The sequence below is a fragment of the Lactuca sativa genome, chromosome 6 (genome assembly GCF_002870075.4).
Source record: "Lactuca sativa cultivar Salinas chromosome 6, Lsat_Salinas_v11, whole genome shotgun sequence".
NCBI classification, from domain to species: Eukaryota; Viridiplantae; Streptophyta; class Magnoliopsida; order Asterales; family Asteraceae; genus Lactuca; species Lactuca sativa.
In genome coordinates, this window is record NC_056628.2 from 49693276 (window position 1) to 49707208 (window position 13933).

A 13933-nucleotide genomic window follows, 5' to 3' on the forward strand; every position below is an offset into this window, starting at 1 on the left:
GAAGCCCAAAGTTTTGTCCATTTAGACTTTTCCATGAGAGTTTTTGCAAGTTGTTATTTTCATTGTATTGAGAACTACATATCAGTTTTTTTTGCTTAATTAATTCAATTTAAATCTGTAAGACAAATCATCTCTAATCTGGATTTTAGGTAGTGGTGAAAGAAGCTTGAATTTGGCCTTGGTTTCTACAATTATTCCTAGACAAAGAACTGTGAGTATTCCCCAATCTTTGAAGCATCAATTACATATCATATTGTCTTTTGGTTTCCTACATATGTTCAAATAGTGGATATTTTAAGTAATGTTTCTCTTAATGATCCCGCACAAGGCTATTTTCCTCCGTTATTTGCATCCTGAAAAATACTATCTTTGGTTTTCTCTTATATTCGCCAACGAAAAACAATCTCTTCATTTTGTTAGTGATTTACTACTGTTATATGAATGATGAAGTAGGTGTTTTATTTTTTAATTAAGTAAGAAAAATCTATTATAATTTAGATATTCAAGGACAACGTCATGGATGAAGTGTGTAATTCTTGTTTTTTTTGAATTTTCATGTAATCTTCTCTGCTGCTTGCCATCAAATTGAATTGAATTTGAATTTGAATTATTTTCAGCCTTTTTTCACAAATCATCCGGTACTAGTAAAGAAATATGAGTATACCACAAACACATGTTACAGGAAGCTTAGTTTTCTCTAATTTATGTGTTTCTGAACACCTTGAAACTTTCAACTTATTGTGACTCAATGTCACTTTAAAAGTTTAAACAAATTCCCTATAACTCCAAAAATTTATGTGTGTGTAGCTTAAAAAATGTATCTTTTTGGGGTTATTGACTGTTATACCTTCATATGTCTCATACCTTCATACGTGTGTCGTGTCCATTTTCTTTTCCATTTAACTTCATTTTCAACTCCTCTCACTAATGTGCAAATTTTCTAGCAAAAGACATACACCAATATTTATACTAGTATTTTGTGTGTATTCCAAGTTTTCTTTACATATCATTTCATTTCTTAAAAGGGTCTTATATCATAATGCATTGGAGAAACACTATATTAAGTACTTTGTCACGTATTAATCTAATTGTACTCGACAAAACTATCAAAACACTACTAACCTTACATTATCGACATGCAGTGCATCTGCCCTTCTTATCACACTATCCAGTCTCGAAAGAGCTTCTGTAGAAATACCAACTTGCTTTCACTGGATTTGTTTATTATTTATTTGTACCATCCTCCTTTTTTTGGCAAAATTAAAAACATGTTCCTTGTGGTTATTTTAACTATTTTACTAAAGGAATTTTTAGAGAGATCCACATGAAATGTATATGTTTAATTTTAACTGAAATTGGTGTACGTTTTTATTTTATATATGATAACTTTGGAATATGTATCCAATTTTTTGCAGATGAATTTTAAGGAGGTAAGTTAGGAGAAACTGATGCAGGAGGTAAATTTTAGGGTAGTAAATAGTTATATGGCATAGTTCATTCATAAATTGTATCAATTTTGAATCGGGAAAACAGAAAAGTTACCCTATGATATCATATATATGGTGTGCATATAATATTTTGTATAGAGCAAAAACATGGGCAAATGTAGGTTATGACATTCCAACACAAACAGAACCTATTCAACCTATAACTAAGAACGGCAAAATAAGAACCTTAGAAACCATAGGTAATTTTTGAAATCACTAAAGAAAAGGTTTAGGGTTACATACCTTTTAGTTGTTATAGTAAACAACTAGAAATCCTCTTTGTTGATCTCTTGGAAGCAAGTACCACATGTGTCGTGCCTCTAATAGAATCACACCCAAGCTAGCAAGAAGAAGATTATGGAGACAGGAGAGGGGAGGCTTAGAATTTTGGCTATCTCTCTAAGAGTATGAGTGGCCAAAATATGAAGGGCTAAGGTCCTTTATATAGTGGTACAAGTAAACCCTGGATAACCCTAATCTAAATATAATAATAATATTTCAAATGGGTAATTACCCAGCTTCTTATTTATCCATATGGGATAATCTTGAGACCCTAGATTATCCTCCAGAAACTGTGCACCCACCTGGTGGAAGGTTTTGGAGCCTTTTGTTCAACTATTGAATAATTACACTTTAGACCAAGCACTTTTAATTAATTTCATTAATCCCAAAATTAATTCCAATTAATTTATGATTAATTTTTAATTCAATATTATTATTTCTAATTAATATATTATTCTCATAATATGTTAATCAATTATTTATTTCAATTTATTAATCAAATAATAAATCAACCCCTCTATCCAAAAATCATCTTGTCCAATTGCTAGGTTTGAGGGCAACCTAAAAAGACTGTGCTACTATAAATTCTAGTTTATACCAATTAGTTATCGGCGTAGACATCTAATCCAACATAACATATTTTTGTTAAACTTCAAAAGTATTTTTGACGTTGGAGATATGAACGTCGGTTTTTATAAGTTAACATTAACATTCAGGTATGGAGTTTTTTTTTCCAACACTCCATCCTTTTGGAGTTGGGCGATGCGTTTCTTGTTGACACGTTCAAGACAACAATGCCACAATCATGCTTTGTCTATACCATTATATGAATCAATTTGAAATACACTATTACCTAAATTGTCTACACATATCACAATTTCAAACACACCGCCACAAGGTAAAGTTTCAAAATAAAATCACCATTTTTATAAATAGAAATAGAACTATTCAAATCATTAAATTAATATCTAAACCCTTGTCTGAACAATGCATGAAAAGATATAATGTTGTCATTTCTGACGAGTAGCAACAATTCATTAAATCTAAACTAACACCATTACTAGGAAGTAGACTATAAACTCCAATCTTGGTAACATGTGAAGATCGTTTATTCCCCATGACCAGTTCATTCTATCGTTCTCCACCTCCTCACTTCTTCTTAGTCCCTGCAAATCAGAACAAATGTGAAATACACATCCTATATCAAGGACACAAGAACGAGAAGATGATGAGTTATTAAATGAAATAGTGTATATAATGGAGAAGTTGGCTTCACTTTGCCATCTTTGATATCTTGTAGATACTTCAGGCAACTTCATTTCCAGTGCCCCTTGTCGTTGCAATAAAAGCAGATAGCCTCTTTGGCATCAGGAGAGGGTGGGTGATCAGAACTGGACTTTCCCTTAGGGCCACAACTAGATGACCCTGCATGAGACTTTCCCTTCTAGTTTTGCTTGGGAGGAACTTTCCTCTTTTTACCCTTTCCTTGACCAATGGCCACAACGGGAGCACTAGAATGAGTGGATGGAATACTCTTTCCCTTCATACCTACTTCAGCTGTCTGCAGGAGGTTATGCAATTCAACCAAGGTGGTCTCACTGTTGTTCAAATGATAGGTGAAGATCAACTGATCATAACAACTTGGTAAGGAGTTCAAAACTATGTTCACAGCCAACTCCTCATCAAAGTGCACATTAAGCCTAACAAGGCACTCCACGTAACATTGCATTATGTGCGCGTGGTCACAAACATATTCTCCCTCTTTCATTTGCACACAATGAGGGACTTTACCACATCATATTTTTCTTGACGTGATCGCTTATGGTACTTCTCCACAAGGTCCTTGTTCATCTCATTCGACCAGTAATCCTCATAGAATCTCTACAACTCAGGGGTCATCATGGAGACCAGGATGCAAGGAACTTTTGTTGTATAATTGTGCTGCCTTTTGTAGGCGAATAATTCTTCAGGAGTGGTGTCACACCCCCAAACCTGAACGGCGGAAACATTCGGGGGGTGGAGGACGTCATGTACAGTAACATAACAATTGAATAGTAAAGAAAGTACACATCACCATAATATATATTTAAAAAGTCAAATATAGTATGATGTTCCAAAAGATGTTACTAATGTCAGAGCATTAGTCCCCAAAAGTAGTTGCTAACCTGGTGTTTAGCGATTTCCTGAGAATACAAGTTATTTCAAAGAAAAAGTGTCAAAAATTAAGTTGGTGAGTTCATAAGTAGATATTTGTGTAAATGTATGTCATTCGAAAGTTCACATTTGTTTTCTAGAAAATCCGATATTTTCTTATAAAATGAGTTATGAATCGTTGTTTGTATGAAATGAATGTATTGAACCAGGAAAATCCTATATTTTCCTAAAAGTCAGAAGCAGTCCTAAATGCCCAAGACTGTAACTTTTAAGTAAATATGTCATGCTTAAAATGATGATGTATAGTTTTATTAGGGAACAAAACTATAGGAAGCTTGTATTTTCACGTATAAATAACTGTAATATTACTTTTCCTGTAAAAACATAATACCATAATATTTGTCTATCCTGTGAGTTTTCATAACCGAACTATGATGGATTTGCCTGTAGCGACTTTCTTCCGGTGTCAAAATGTTATGACACTTTTCACCCTTAACCTGCCGGTCCGGCTGTAGCTAACAGCCAGGGTGCGGGATCATCAGTCCCGTATAGATCCATACACACTTATCACATTCCCCGGACGGAGACTCTAGTTATAAAGCAAGGCTTTCATGTATACCTTGATAGGTACGATGAAGACGAATGACTCACATGTTCTCAATTAAGTCACGTATTTTTGAAATGTATATGTTTATGTCCGAAATGATTACCCTTTTTTACAGTGTTGATAAAGGCATAACAATGATATGTATTTTCTTATCTATATGTAATGTTATAGTTGAAATGGTTACCGTTGTCATGATATGTTATGAGAACATATAAATAAAGCATGTTATTATTTATAAACACATTTCAGCCTGAGAGAGTAAGGTGGTGTTGTAAGATATTTTGCATGCCAACATTTTCGTTTGATAGTTATAACAACAGTATGAAAAGTATAGCAAAAGATTGATGTTTTCACACGAGTTTAACCGTGTGTTTACTTGTATCCCTCCCCCCTTTAAAAGTGTTTAAAATCATTTAAAAGTATTTGAAAGTGTAGGGATAGGGGTATGTACTCACTTGGTAAGAGTGACGGTTTGATGAAGACGATGTTTAACTCGGGCAACACTTCGACTAGACCTCTCGCCAACTCTGTGTCACCCACTTCCGCCCAACACAGAGGTGATCTGCACTTGCGGTCATAAAGGGATTCAAATGGAGCAGTCTTGATGCTAGTGTGATAACTATTATTATACGAGAACTCAACTAATGGTAAGTGGATGTCCCATGCTTTACCAAATTCTATTACACAAGCCCGCAACATGTCTTCTAAGGTTTGTATAGTTCTCTCACTCTGTCAGTCAGTTTATGGGTGATAGGTTGTACTCATATCTAGCCTTGTTCCCAAGGACTTTTGTAGTGATTGCCAGAATCATGAAGTGAATCAGCTGTCTCTATCCAAGATAATAGATATCGGCACTCCATGAAGTCGCAAGATTTCCCGGATGTAAGTCCTTGTCAGTTTTTCCACCTTATCGGTCTCCTTGATTGGTAAGAAGTGAGCAGACTTGGTTAACCTGTCAACGATCACCCAGATGGTATCTTGACCACCTTGCGTCTTGGGTAATTTGGTTATGAAATCCATGGTAATCTGCCCCCACTTCCAATAAGGTATTTTGGGCTGTTGGAGTAGACCTGAGGGTTTTTGATGCTCTATTTTGATCTTGGTACAAGTTAGGCACTTTCCAACGTAGGTAGCAATCTCTACTTTCATGTTTGGTCACCGGTAGAGATGTTTGAGATCCAGATACATCTTATCTGAACCTGGGTGTACGGAGTATCAAGTTTTGTGTGCTTCGTTCATAACCGCTTCTCTGAATCCACCAAACTTTGGTGTCCAGATTTGATTCATGAGATAACGACCTCCGTCACTTTTGATTTCGAAGTTTTTGTCCATCCCTCTAAGTGCTTCACCTATTATATTTTCGGGTTTCAAGGCTTACAGTTTGGCTTCCTTGATTTGCGTTGACAGGTGTGAATGGATTTTCATGGTTAGCGCTTTCACTCTTCGACCAGAGTACTCCTTTCAACTTAGGGCATTTGCCACTACATTGGCTTTTCCCGGATGATAATGAATTTCACATTCGTAGTCATTGAGTAGTTTGATGCAACGTCGTTGCCTCATATTTAGCTCCTTCTGGTCGAATATGTGTTGAAGGCTCTTGTGGTCTGTGAAGATGGTGCACTTTGTACCGTATAGGTAGTGCCTCCAAATCTTCAGAGCGAACACTACCACTCCAAGCTCTAGGTCATGAGTGGTGTAGTTGACCTCGTGTATTTTTAGTTCTCGTGAGGCGTAAGCAATAACCTTTCCTCGTTGCATCAGCACACAATCTAGTCCCTAATTGGATGCATCACAATATACTACGAAGTCTTCTATACCCTCTGGAAGAGACAAAATGGGTGCACTGCACAAGGCTTGCTTTAGGGTCTGAAATGAAACATCTTGATTTTCTCCCCAGTTGAAGGTTACACCCTTCTAAGTCAGGAAGGTGAGCGGTTTTGCGATACTAGAGAAGTTCTGTATGAATCTGTGCTAATAGCCAGCAAGGCCTAAAAATTGGTGAACAGTTGGCGTCTTTGGTGCTGAAAAATTATTGATTGCTTTGATTTTGGAAGGGTCCATGTGAATCCCTTCTTCGCTAACCACGTGACCTAGGAAATCCACTTTCCTAATCCAAAACTCGAACTTCGAGAACTTTGCGTAAAGCTTCTCTGCTCATAGTGTCTCCAAGACTCGTCTTAGGTGCTGACCATGTTCTTCTTTACTCCTTGAATAAATGAGTATGTCATCTATGAATACGATCACAAATCTGTCCAGGAACAAATGACATACCCGATTCATTAAGTCCATGAAAACGACGAGTGCATTGGTTAGCCCGAAAGGTGTCACTACAAATTCGTAGTGACTGTATCTTGTTCGGAAAGCCGTCTTAGGAATATCACTTTCCAGGACTCGTAGCTGGTGATATCCCGATATCAGATTGATCTTTGAAAAGTAATTTTCCCTTTGGAGTTGATCGAACAGATCGTCCGTTCGTGACAGGGGATACCGGTTCTTAATGGTGAGTTTGTTTAGCTCTCGGTAGTCGATGCACATTCTGAACGATCCGTCTTTCTTCTTCACGAATAACACTGGTGCTCCCCAAGGTGAGAAGCTTGGTCTGATGAATCCTTTGCTAAGCAGTTCGTTCAGTTGACCGGATAATTCTTGCATCTCTGCTGGGGCTAAACGATACAGTGCTTTGGCTAAACAAGTGGCTCCAAGAATTAAGTCGATTCTGAATTCGAATTGTCTCTTAGGAGGTACTCCTGGAAGATCTTCGGGATAGACATTGGGAAAATCATAGACGTCAGGCACGCTCTTGATGTCTTATACTCCTCGCTTTACATCCACGGCGTGTGCCAAGAATGCATGACATTCCTTGTGTAAATATTTTTGAGCTTTGACGCAATAGATGAAATGAGTATTTGTACTGGTTTTATTGCCAAAAATAACAAGGGTTTCATCATTTGGCAGATTAAGGCGAACGGCCTTTTCATAACATAAAATGTCCGAACGATGAGAACTCAGCCAATCCATGCCTATGATAACGTCGAAACTTTTTATTAAAACCGGCATGAGGTTGATTGAAAAAGAATTGTTGTTTAGTGCGAGGGTATAGTTTAAGTATATTTCTTTAGCGCCTTTTACTATGAATGTTTCGCTTAATGACTGGGGTGTTTGTTTGTGTAGATTTTTAAAATTGTGGCTCACGAAACTCCTCTCTGCTCCACTATCAAATAGAATGCATGCATACGAGTTATCGAGGAGAAACGTAACCGTAACCACCATGGGATCGCCAATGGTTTCCTCTTGGCCCATTGCGAATACTCTGCCTCTTCCACCAGCATTCCCATTGTTTTCTTTCGGACAGTCCCTTCGAAATTGCCCCGTTGCTCCACATTCGTAACAAGTACGGCCTGCTCCGACATTTGTGGCTGGAGCGGCCGGTTGGGTGGGTTCCTTGCAGAAGCGGACAGTGTGTCTCTTCCTGTTGCACCTAGTGCAATGCATTTCACGGCGGGGGTCCATGGTAATGAAAGTTTCATCTATTTCTCTTCGGTAGGTTGCCAATGTACGACTTTGTTGGTGTGACGGTGGTAGGGACATTAACAGCGTGAGCTGTCACTAACTGTTTCCTCTTGGTGTTCTCTTGCATGGTTTGCCCCTTTCTCTTGTTCTAGGGTTTCCTTCGGTCCTCTATATCCTTCGGTGGCTTAGAAATAATGGTAATAGTACCCTGTTTAACAACATGATCAATCAATCATTGAGCCAAGTGCTTCACACTGTCAAACGTGATTGGTTTAGAAGCCGAGACATGCCCTTGGATCTGGGGTGACAATCCCCAAATGTACCTCTCCACCTTCTTCGGTTCTGGGTTTACCATACCTGGGCACAAGGCTGACAAATCACTAAACCTGGCCATGTAAGTGGCTAGGTCTGATCCAGTCATCCTTAGGTTCCATAACTCCTGTTCTAACTTTTGGATTTTGCCCCTCGGGCAGTATTCTTCCAGCATCAATATTTTGAGATCCTCCCAGCTCATGGCATTAGCAACTGGGAGAGATTGGGCTTTCACATGGCCCTTCCACCAGGTGAGTGCTCTTTCAGAGAAAGTGCAAGCAGCGAACTTGACTTTGCTTGTTTCCGGGCATTCACAGATCTCGAAGACTGTTTCAGTCTTCTCGAACCATTTCATAAGTGCAATGACTCCTCCTACCCTGTTAAAAGTCTATGGCTTCGAATTTGAAAATTTTTTGTATGTGCGTTCCCTGGTATGATTGTGGAAAGTGCCATGATTCAAGTGGTTGGTACTGCTTCCAGTTCTGCCATCGCTGTTAGTGTATATTTGCTTAAGAGCAGTTGCTACTGCTGCAGTGATTGCAGCCTGTACCATGACGGGATCTGTTGGGTGCGTTTTGTGCACCCTTTTTGCACAACTTTTAGCCCTTTTTCTATGTATATCCTTAGCATAATTTCGTTGTTTTTATTTCATTTTAGCATATCTAGGTTAATTTCTTGAACGACCTTATTTACACTCTTTCATGTCATTTTCAGGTGAACCGGAGGTTGGAGCGTGCTTTTGGAGGTGCTAGGGAGCGTTGATGAAGATTGCGGGACGATTGGGAGAGAATCGGAAGAATTAGAAAAATCAAGTTTGGACGAGCATCCAGAGGGCAACACGGGGTGTGCTGGGTTTGCATTGGAATCAAACACGGGGCGTGTTTGGCTATCAAACACTTATCTTCTGACTTCGATGAACACGACCCGTGTTCATTTAGCCTATATGGACACGGGGCGTGTTGGGCTATCTGGGCATTTTTGAGCATCGCACTTACACTCAACACGACCCGTGTTGATTTGCTCTATTTCGACACGGGGCGTGTTCGACTTGAAAACTGTCTTTTTGGCAGTTTTTCCTCTTTTCTTATTTCGTGAATGAGGTCATTTTTGGGGGAAGCATAGCAGAGAAAAAACATTTTTGAGGAGAAGGAGTTGAAGTTTTTAGCAAGGATTGTCCATTAAACATTTGGAAACATTTTGATTTCGTATTTGTAAGCATTTTAATTCTTGATTTCATCTTCTAGATTTCTGGTTTTGTTCTAGTCATGCGTGGCTAGAACTCTAATTTCTCCAACTCATGTTTTGACTTTCTAGTTGTGAATCTAATCATATGACTTGATGTTTGTTCTTAATTTCTATCTAATGAATTTGATTTTGCTTCAATCGAATGTTTGATTCTAATTGTGATTCTTATTGGCCATTTGAATTAGGGTTAGGTCATTCCAGTTATCTCTTTTACAAAATCCGTAATTGTTTTGTGAAATTGAACAAGTAACAAGAATTAAATTGATCTCTATTGAATGAATTTAGTGTAAATCTTATTCATACACTTTTACACTCCCGAGCTTATGAGGAGTATTGGGTGTTGTTGGGAACATTCACATAAAGCTTCGTGCAATCTTTCAATCTAATTCTAAGAGCTTGTTTAGATTAGGTTAGTAAGATTAGGATTAATCAAAGAGCTTGTTTTGGTTAATTGTTGTGGTGAATGGAAAGTGTTAGAGCTTGTTAACACTTTCAAGTACCAACTTAGATAGAATGAAACAAAAGTCTTGTCATCTTGGATTCACATTGTTGAATTGTCATACATGAAGTTGGAGTCTTTATAATATCTGAATTTAATTTACTCATTCAGCCAATTACTTGTGATTTTACTTTATTTGTCTAATCATTGCAATCAAACCCCCCCTTTCTTCTTTCATCTTATGTGAACAAGTACCTTACGCAAAAAGGGTATAGACTGATTGTCCCGTGTCTCTGTGGATCGACCCTACTTGCCTTGTACTACTTTTGAGTGCAATAGAGTAGTGTTACTTAGGACTATATCGTACCCCTTTATTTGTTGGGTCTGACACCCCTAACAAATTGGACCCGTTGCCGGGGACACGGTGTTACTAATTGTTTCTGCCTAGATCTTTTCGTACAGGTACACCATTGCCAATTAATTCGGAGATAGAGAAGACTGCAAAGAAGTTAAGGAAGCAAGCGAAGCTTCGTAAGAGGCAACCGGTTTCCGGTACTTCTTCATCATCCAATCCCCCAGTCATCAAAATTTGGGAGGACATACCCCTCTCAAGTGTATCCGCATCAGAAACAGACAGCCCATCACTCTCACCACAAAACAACCTCACCCATAAATACCACTCCACCCTCTTCACCTATTCATAATATCCTAAACAGTTCACCTACAAAAACAACAACCAATTCTCAAGCCATGGCACATAACCCTGGAGGGAATCAAGGTCCTCCAAACCCACCACCCGAACAAACTCTCCGTCAATGGTCAAGACAAGAGGTGACTCAACAACCTCTTTGCATCACATACATAGCCGCCACCAACTTGGAACTAAAATCCGGGCTTATCCACTTACGCCCAACTTTGAGAGGATTGGAGAACGAAGATCCTCACAAGTTCCTCACTGAGTTCCATGTAGTATGTGTGGGTATGAAACCACACAATGTCACAGAGGATCAGATTAAGCTTAGGGCATTCCCCTTTGCAGTGCAAGAGGCCGCTAAAGACTGGCTCTATGACCTTCCACCGGGGACGGTGACTACTTGGGTGGACCTTGCGAGGTTGTTTTTGGACAAGTATTTTCCCGAAATGAAAGCTTCAGCCCTACGACAGGAAATTATCGGAATCAAGCAACACAAAAGAGAAGCTTTCAACACATGTTGGGAAAGATTTAAGAAACTTTGTGCTCGTTGTCCAAAGCACGGGATCACCAAGTATCAACTCCTACAATATTTCATTGAAGGTATGACCCCCATGGAAAGAAGGCTTCTCAATGCTTCTAGTGGCGGATCTTTGCCCGATAAGACCCCAACTGAGATCCGAAATCTAATCAAGAACATGGCCGAAGATTCCAAACATTCAAGTCATGACGAAGAATGGTATACGGATGCACCCCGGGGTGTAAAAGAAGTACAAACTCTTCAGATTGAAGCTCAATTGTCCGAGCTCACAAAAGTAGTCATGATGTTGGCCAAAGGCAAAGGTGTGCAGCCCACACCCCGCCCATGCGGTATTTGCACCTAAGTGGGGCATCCAACCGATATGTGCCCACAACTTCAAGAGGAAGATTATGAAGAAGCGAAAGTCATGGGAGGCTATTCAGGGGAAAATCAGAGAGGTTATGAGCAACCAAGAGGTGATCAGCGATGGAACAATAATCAAGGGTGGGGAGGCAATCAACAAGGGAATTATCAAAAAAATCAATCGCATCAATATCAACCAAGACCACCATTTCCTCAAAATCAACAACGACCACCATTCCAACCTCAAAATTACCAACCAAGGCATCCACAACAACCCCCTCCACAAGAAAGTTCTTCAAGATGTCCTTAGAAGACATAGTAAAAAGCCTTGCCACAAGTACTCAAAGCTTTCAACAAGAAACCAAGGCAAGCATAAAAAGCTTGGAGCAACAAGTATCACAACTTGCTCAATCCATGAGTAAGATGGAGTCACAAGGTAAGCTACCCTCTCAAACGGAGAATAACTCAAAACACAATGCGTGTGCAATTACACTAAGAGGTGGGAAAAGATATGAAAGTCCAAGGATGCCGGATGAAGAAGAAGAGAAAGAGATTGAGGTGGAAGAAGCTGTTAAAGAAGAGGAAAAGAAGAGTACTCCAAAGTCCAAGAAGCTAATAGAATCCAAAGTGAAAGTCACACCAGCTCCATTTCCTTCAAGACTGGCAAGCACCAAAAGAGAAAGGGAAGATGACGAAATCATGGCCATGTTTCGAAAGGTTGAAATCAATATCCCTCTTTTAGATGTCATTACACAGATTCCTAGATATGCTAAGTTCCTTAAGGAACTTTGCACATCTAAGAAAAAGCTTAAAGGAAATCAAACTGTGAAGGTTGGTGAAAATGTCTCAGCCGTGTTACAAAAGCGGCTACCAAAAAAATGCAAGGACCCGGGTGTTTTCATGGTTCCTTGCAAAATGGGTAACCTTTTTGTACCACGTGCCATGCTTGATCTTGGAGCATCAATTAATGTCTTACCCTATTCGAGTTATAAGACAATGGGAATTGGACCTTTATCAAAAACCGGAGTTATCATTCAACTTGCTGACCGGTCTTTGGTACATCCGAAAGGTGTATTGGAGGACGTGTTAGTGCAAGTTAATGAGCTCGTTTTTCCCGCTGACTTTTATGTTTTAGACATGGGTGATGAAAACACCCCACAATCGAGCTCCATCCTTTTGGGGAGACCCTTTATGAGTACCGTTAAAACAAAAATAGATGTAGCCAATGGTACTTTGTCAATGGAGTTCGATGGTGAAGTAATTAACTTTAATATCTTTGAAGCCATGCGTTATCCTAGCGATATTCATTCTTTAAACTTCATAGATGTTATTGATTCATGTACTAATGATTGCTTTGAGATGTCAAGCCAAGATGTGCTAACCACCATCTTGAGCAAACACTTTGATGAGACAGGGATTAAGGAGTTGGCTGACAAGTACACATTGGAAGACGAATTGATTGAAGTAATTGATTCCTTGGAGAAAGCACAACCCATGAGAGTTGAACCACCCCGCATGAAGCTAAAAAGTTCTAATCCGAAACTTCTCCCATCCATGGTATAACCACCGACTCTTGAGTTGAAGGCTCTTCCCGACCATCTTAAGTATGCCTATCTTGGAGAGGAAGAGACATTACCGGTGATAATTTCGACCAAGCTGGCACGAGAAGAAGAAAAAGAGTTAGTTGGAATTTTGAAGAAATACAAGGAGGCTATTGGTTGGACCATTGCGGATATAAAAGGGTTGAGCCCATCATTATGCATGCACAAAATACTGATGGAAGTGGACTTCAAGCCAACCCGTGAAGCATAGAGGAGGTTGAATCCACCTATGATGGAGGTGGTTAAAAAGGAGATCATGAAGCTCTTGGATGCAGGTGTAATCTACCCTATTTCTGATAGTAAGTGGGTGAGTCCTGTGCAAGTAGTCCCGAAAAAAGCCGGAGTTACCGTTGTCAAAAACTCCGAAGGGGAATTGGTACTCACCCGTGTGCAAAACGGGTGGAGAGTTTGTGTCGATTATAGGAAGTTGAATGCTTCCACCCGCAAAGACCACTTCCCTTTGCCATTCATTGATCAGATGTTAGAACGATTGGCCGGGAAATCCCACTACTGCTGCCTTGATGGTTTCTCTGGTTTTCATCAAATTCCGGTTGCCCCGGAAGACCAAGAGAAAACCACATTCACATGTACCTTCGGCACCTTTGCGTATAGACGCATGCCCTTCGGCTTGTGCAATGCACCCGCGACCTTCCAAAGATTTATGGTGAGCATATTTTTAGAATATGTCGAAAATATCATAGAGGTTTTCATGGACGATTTTA

General features: G+C 39.4%; 1 protein-coding gene across 1 annotated transcript; it reads left to right on the forward strand.

The window, feature by feature from the left end:
- The first annotated feature begins 12033 nt into the window (after positions 1 to 12033).
- LOC128126787 (uncharacterized) lies at positions 12034 to 13173 on the forward strand. The gene has a single exon (XM_052764903.1). It carries the CDS (start codon positions 12034 to 12036, stop codon positions 13171 to 13173), a length of 1140 nt encoding a protein of 379 aa, XP_052620863.1.
- The last annotated feature ends 760 nt before the right edge of the window (positions 13174 to 13933 follow it).

Coding starts and splice junctions, on each gene's coding strand:
- LOC128126787 (XM_052764903.1), top strand. CDS start 12,034: ATGGAGTCACAAGGTAAGCTACCCTCTCAAACGGAGAATAACTCAAAA.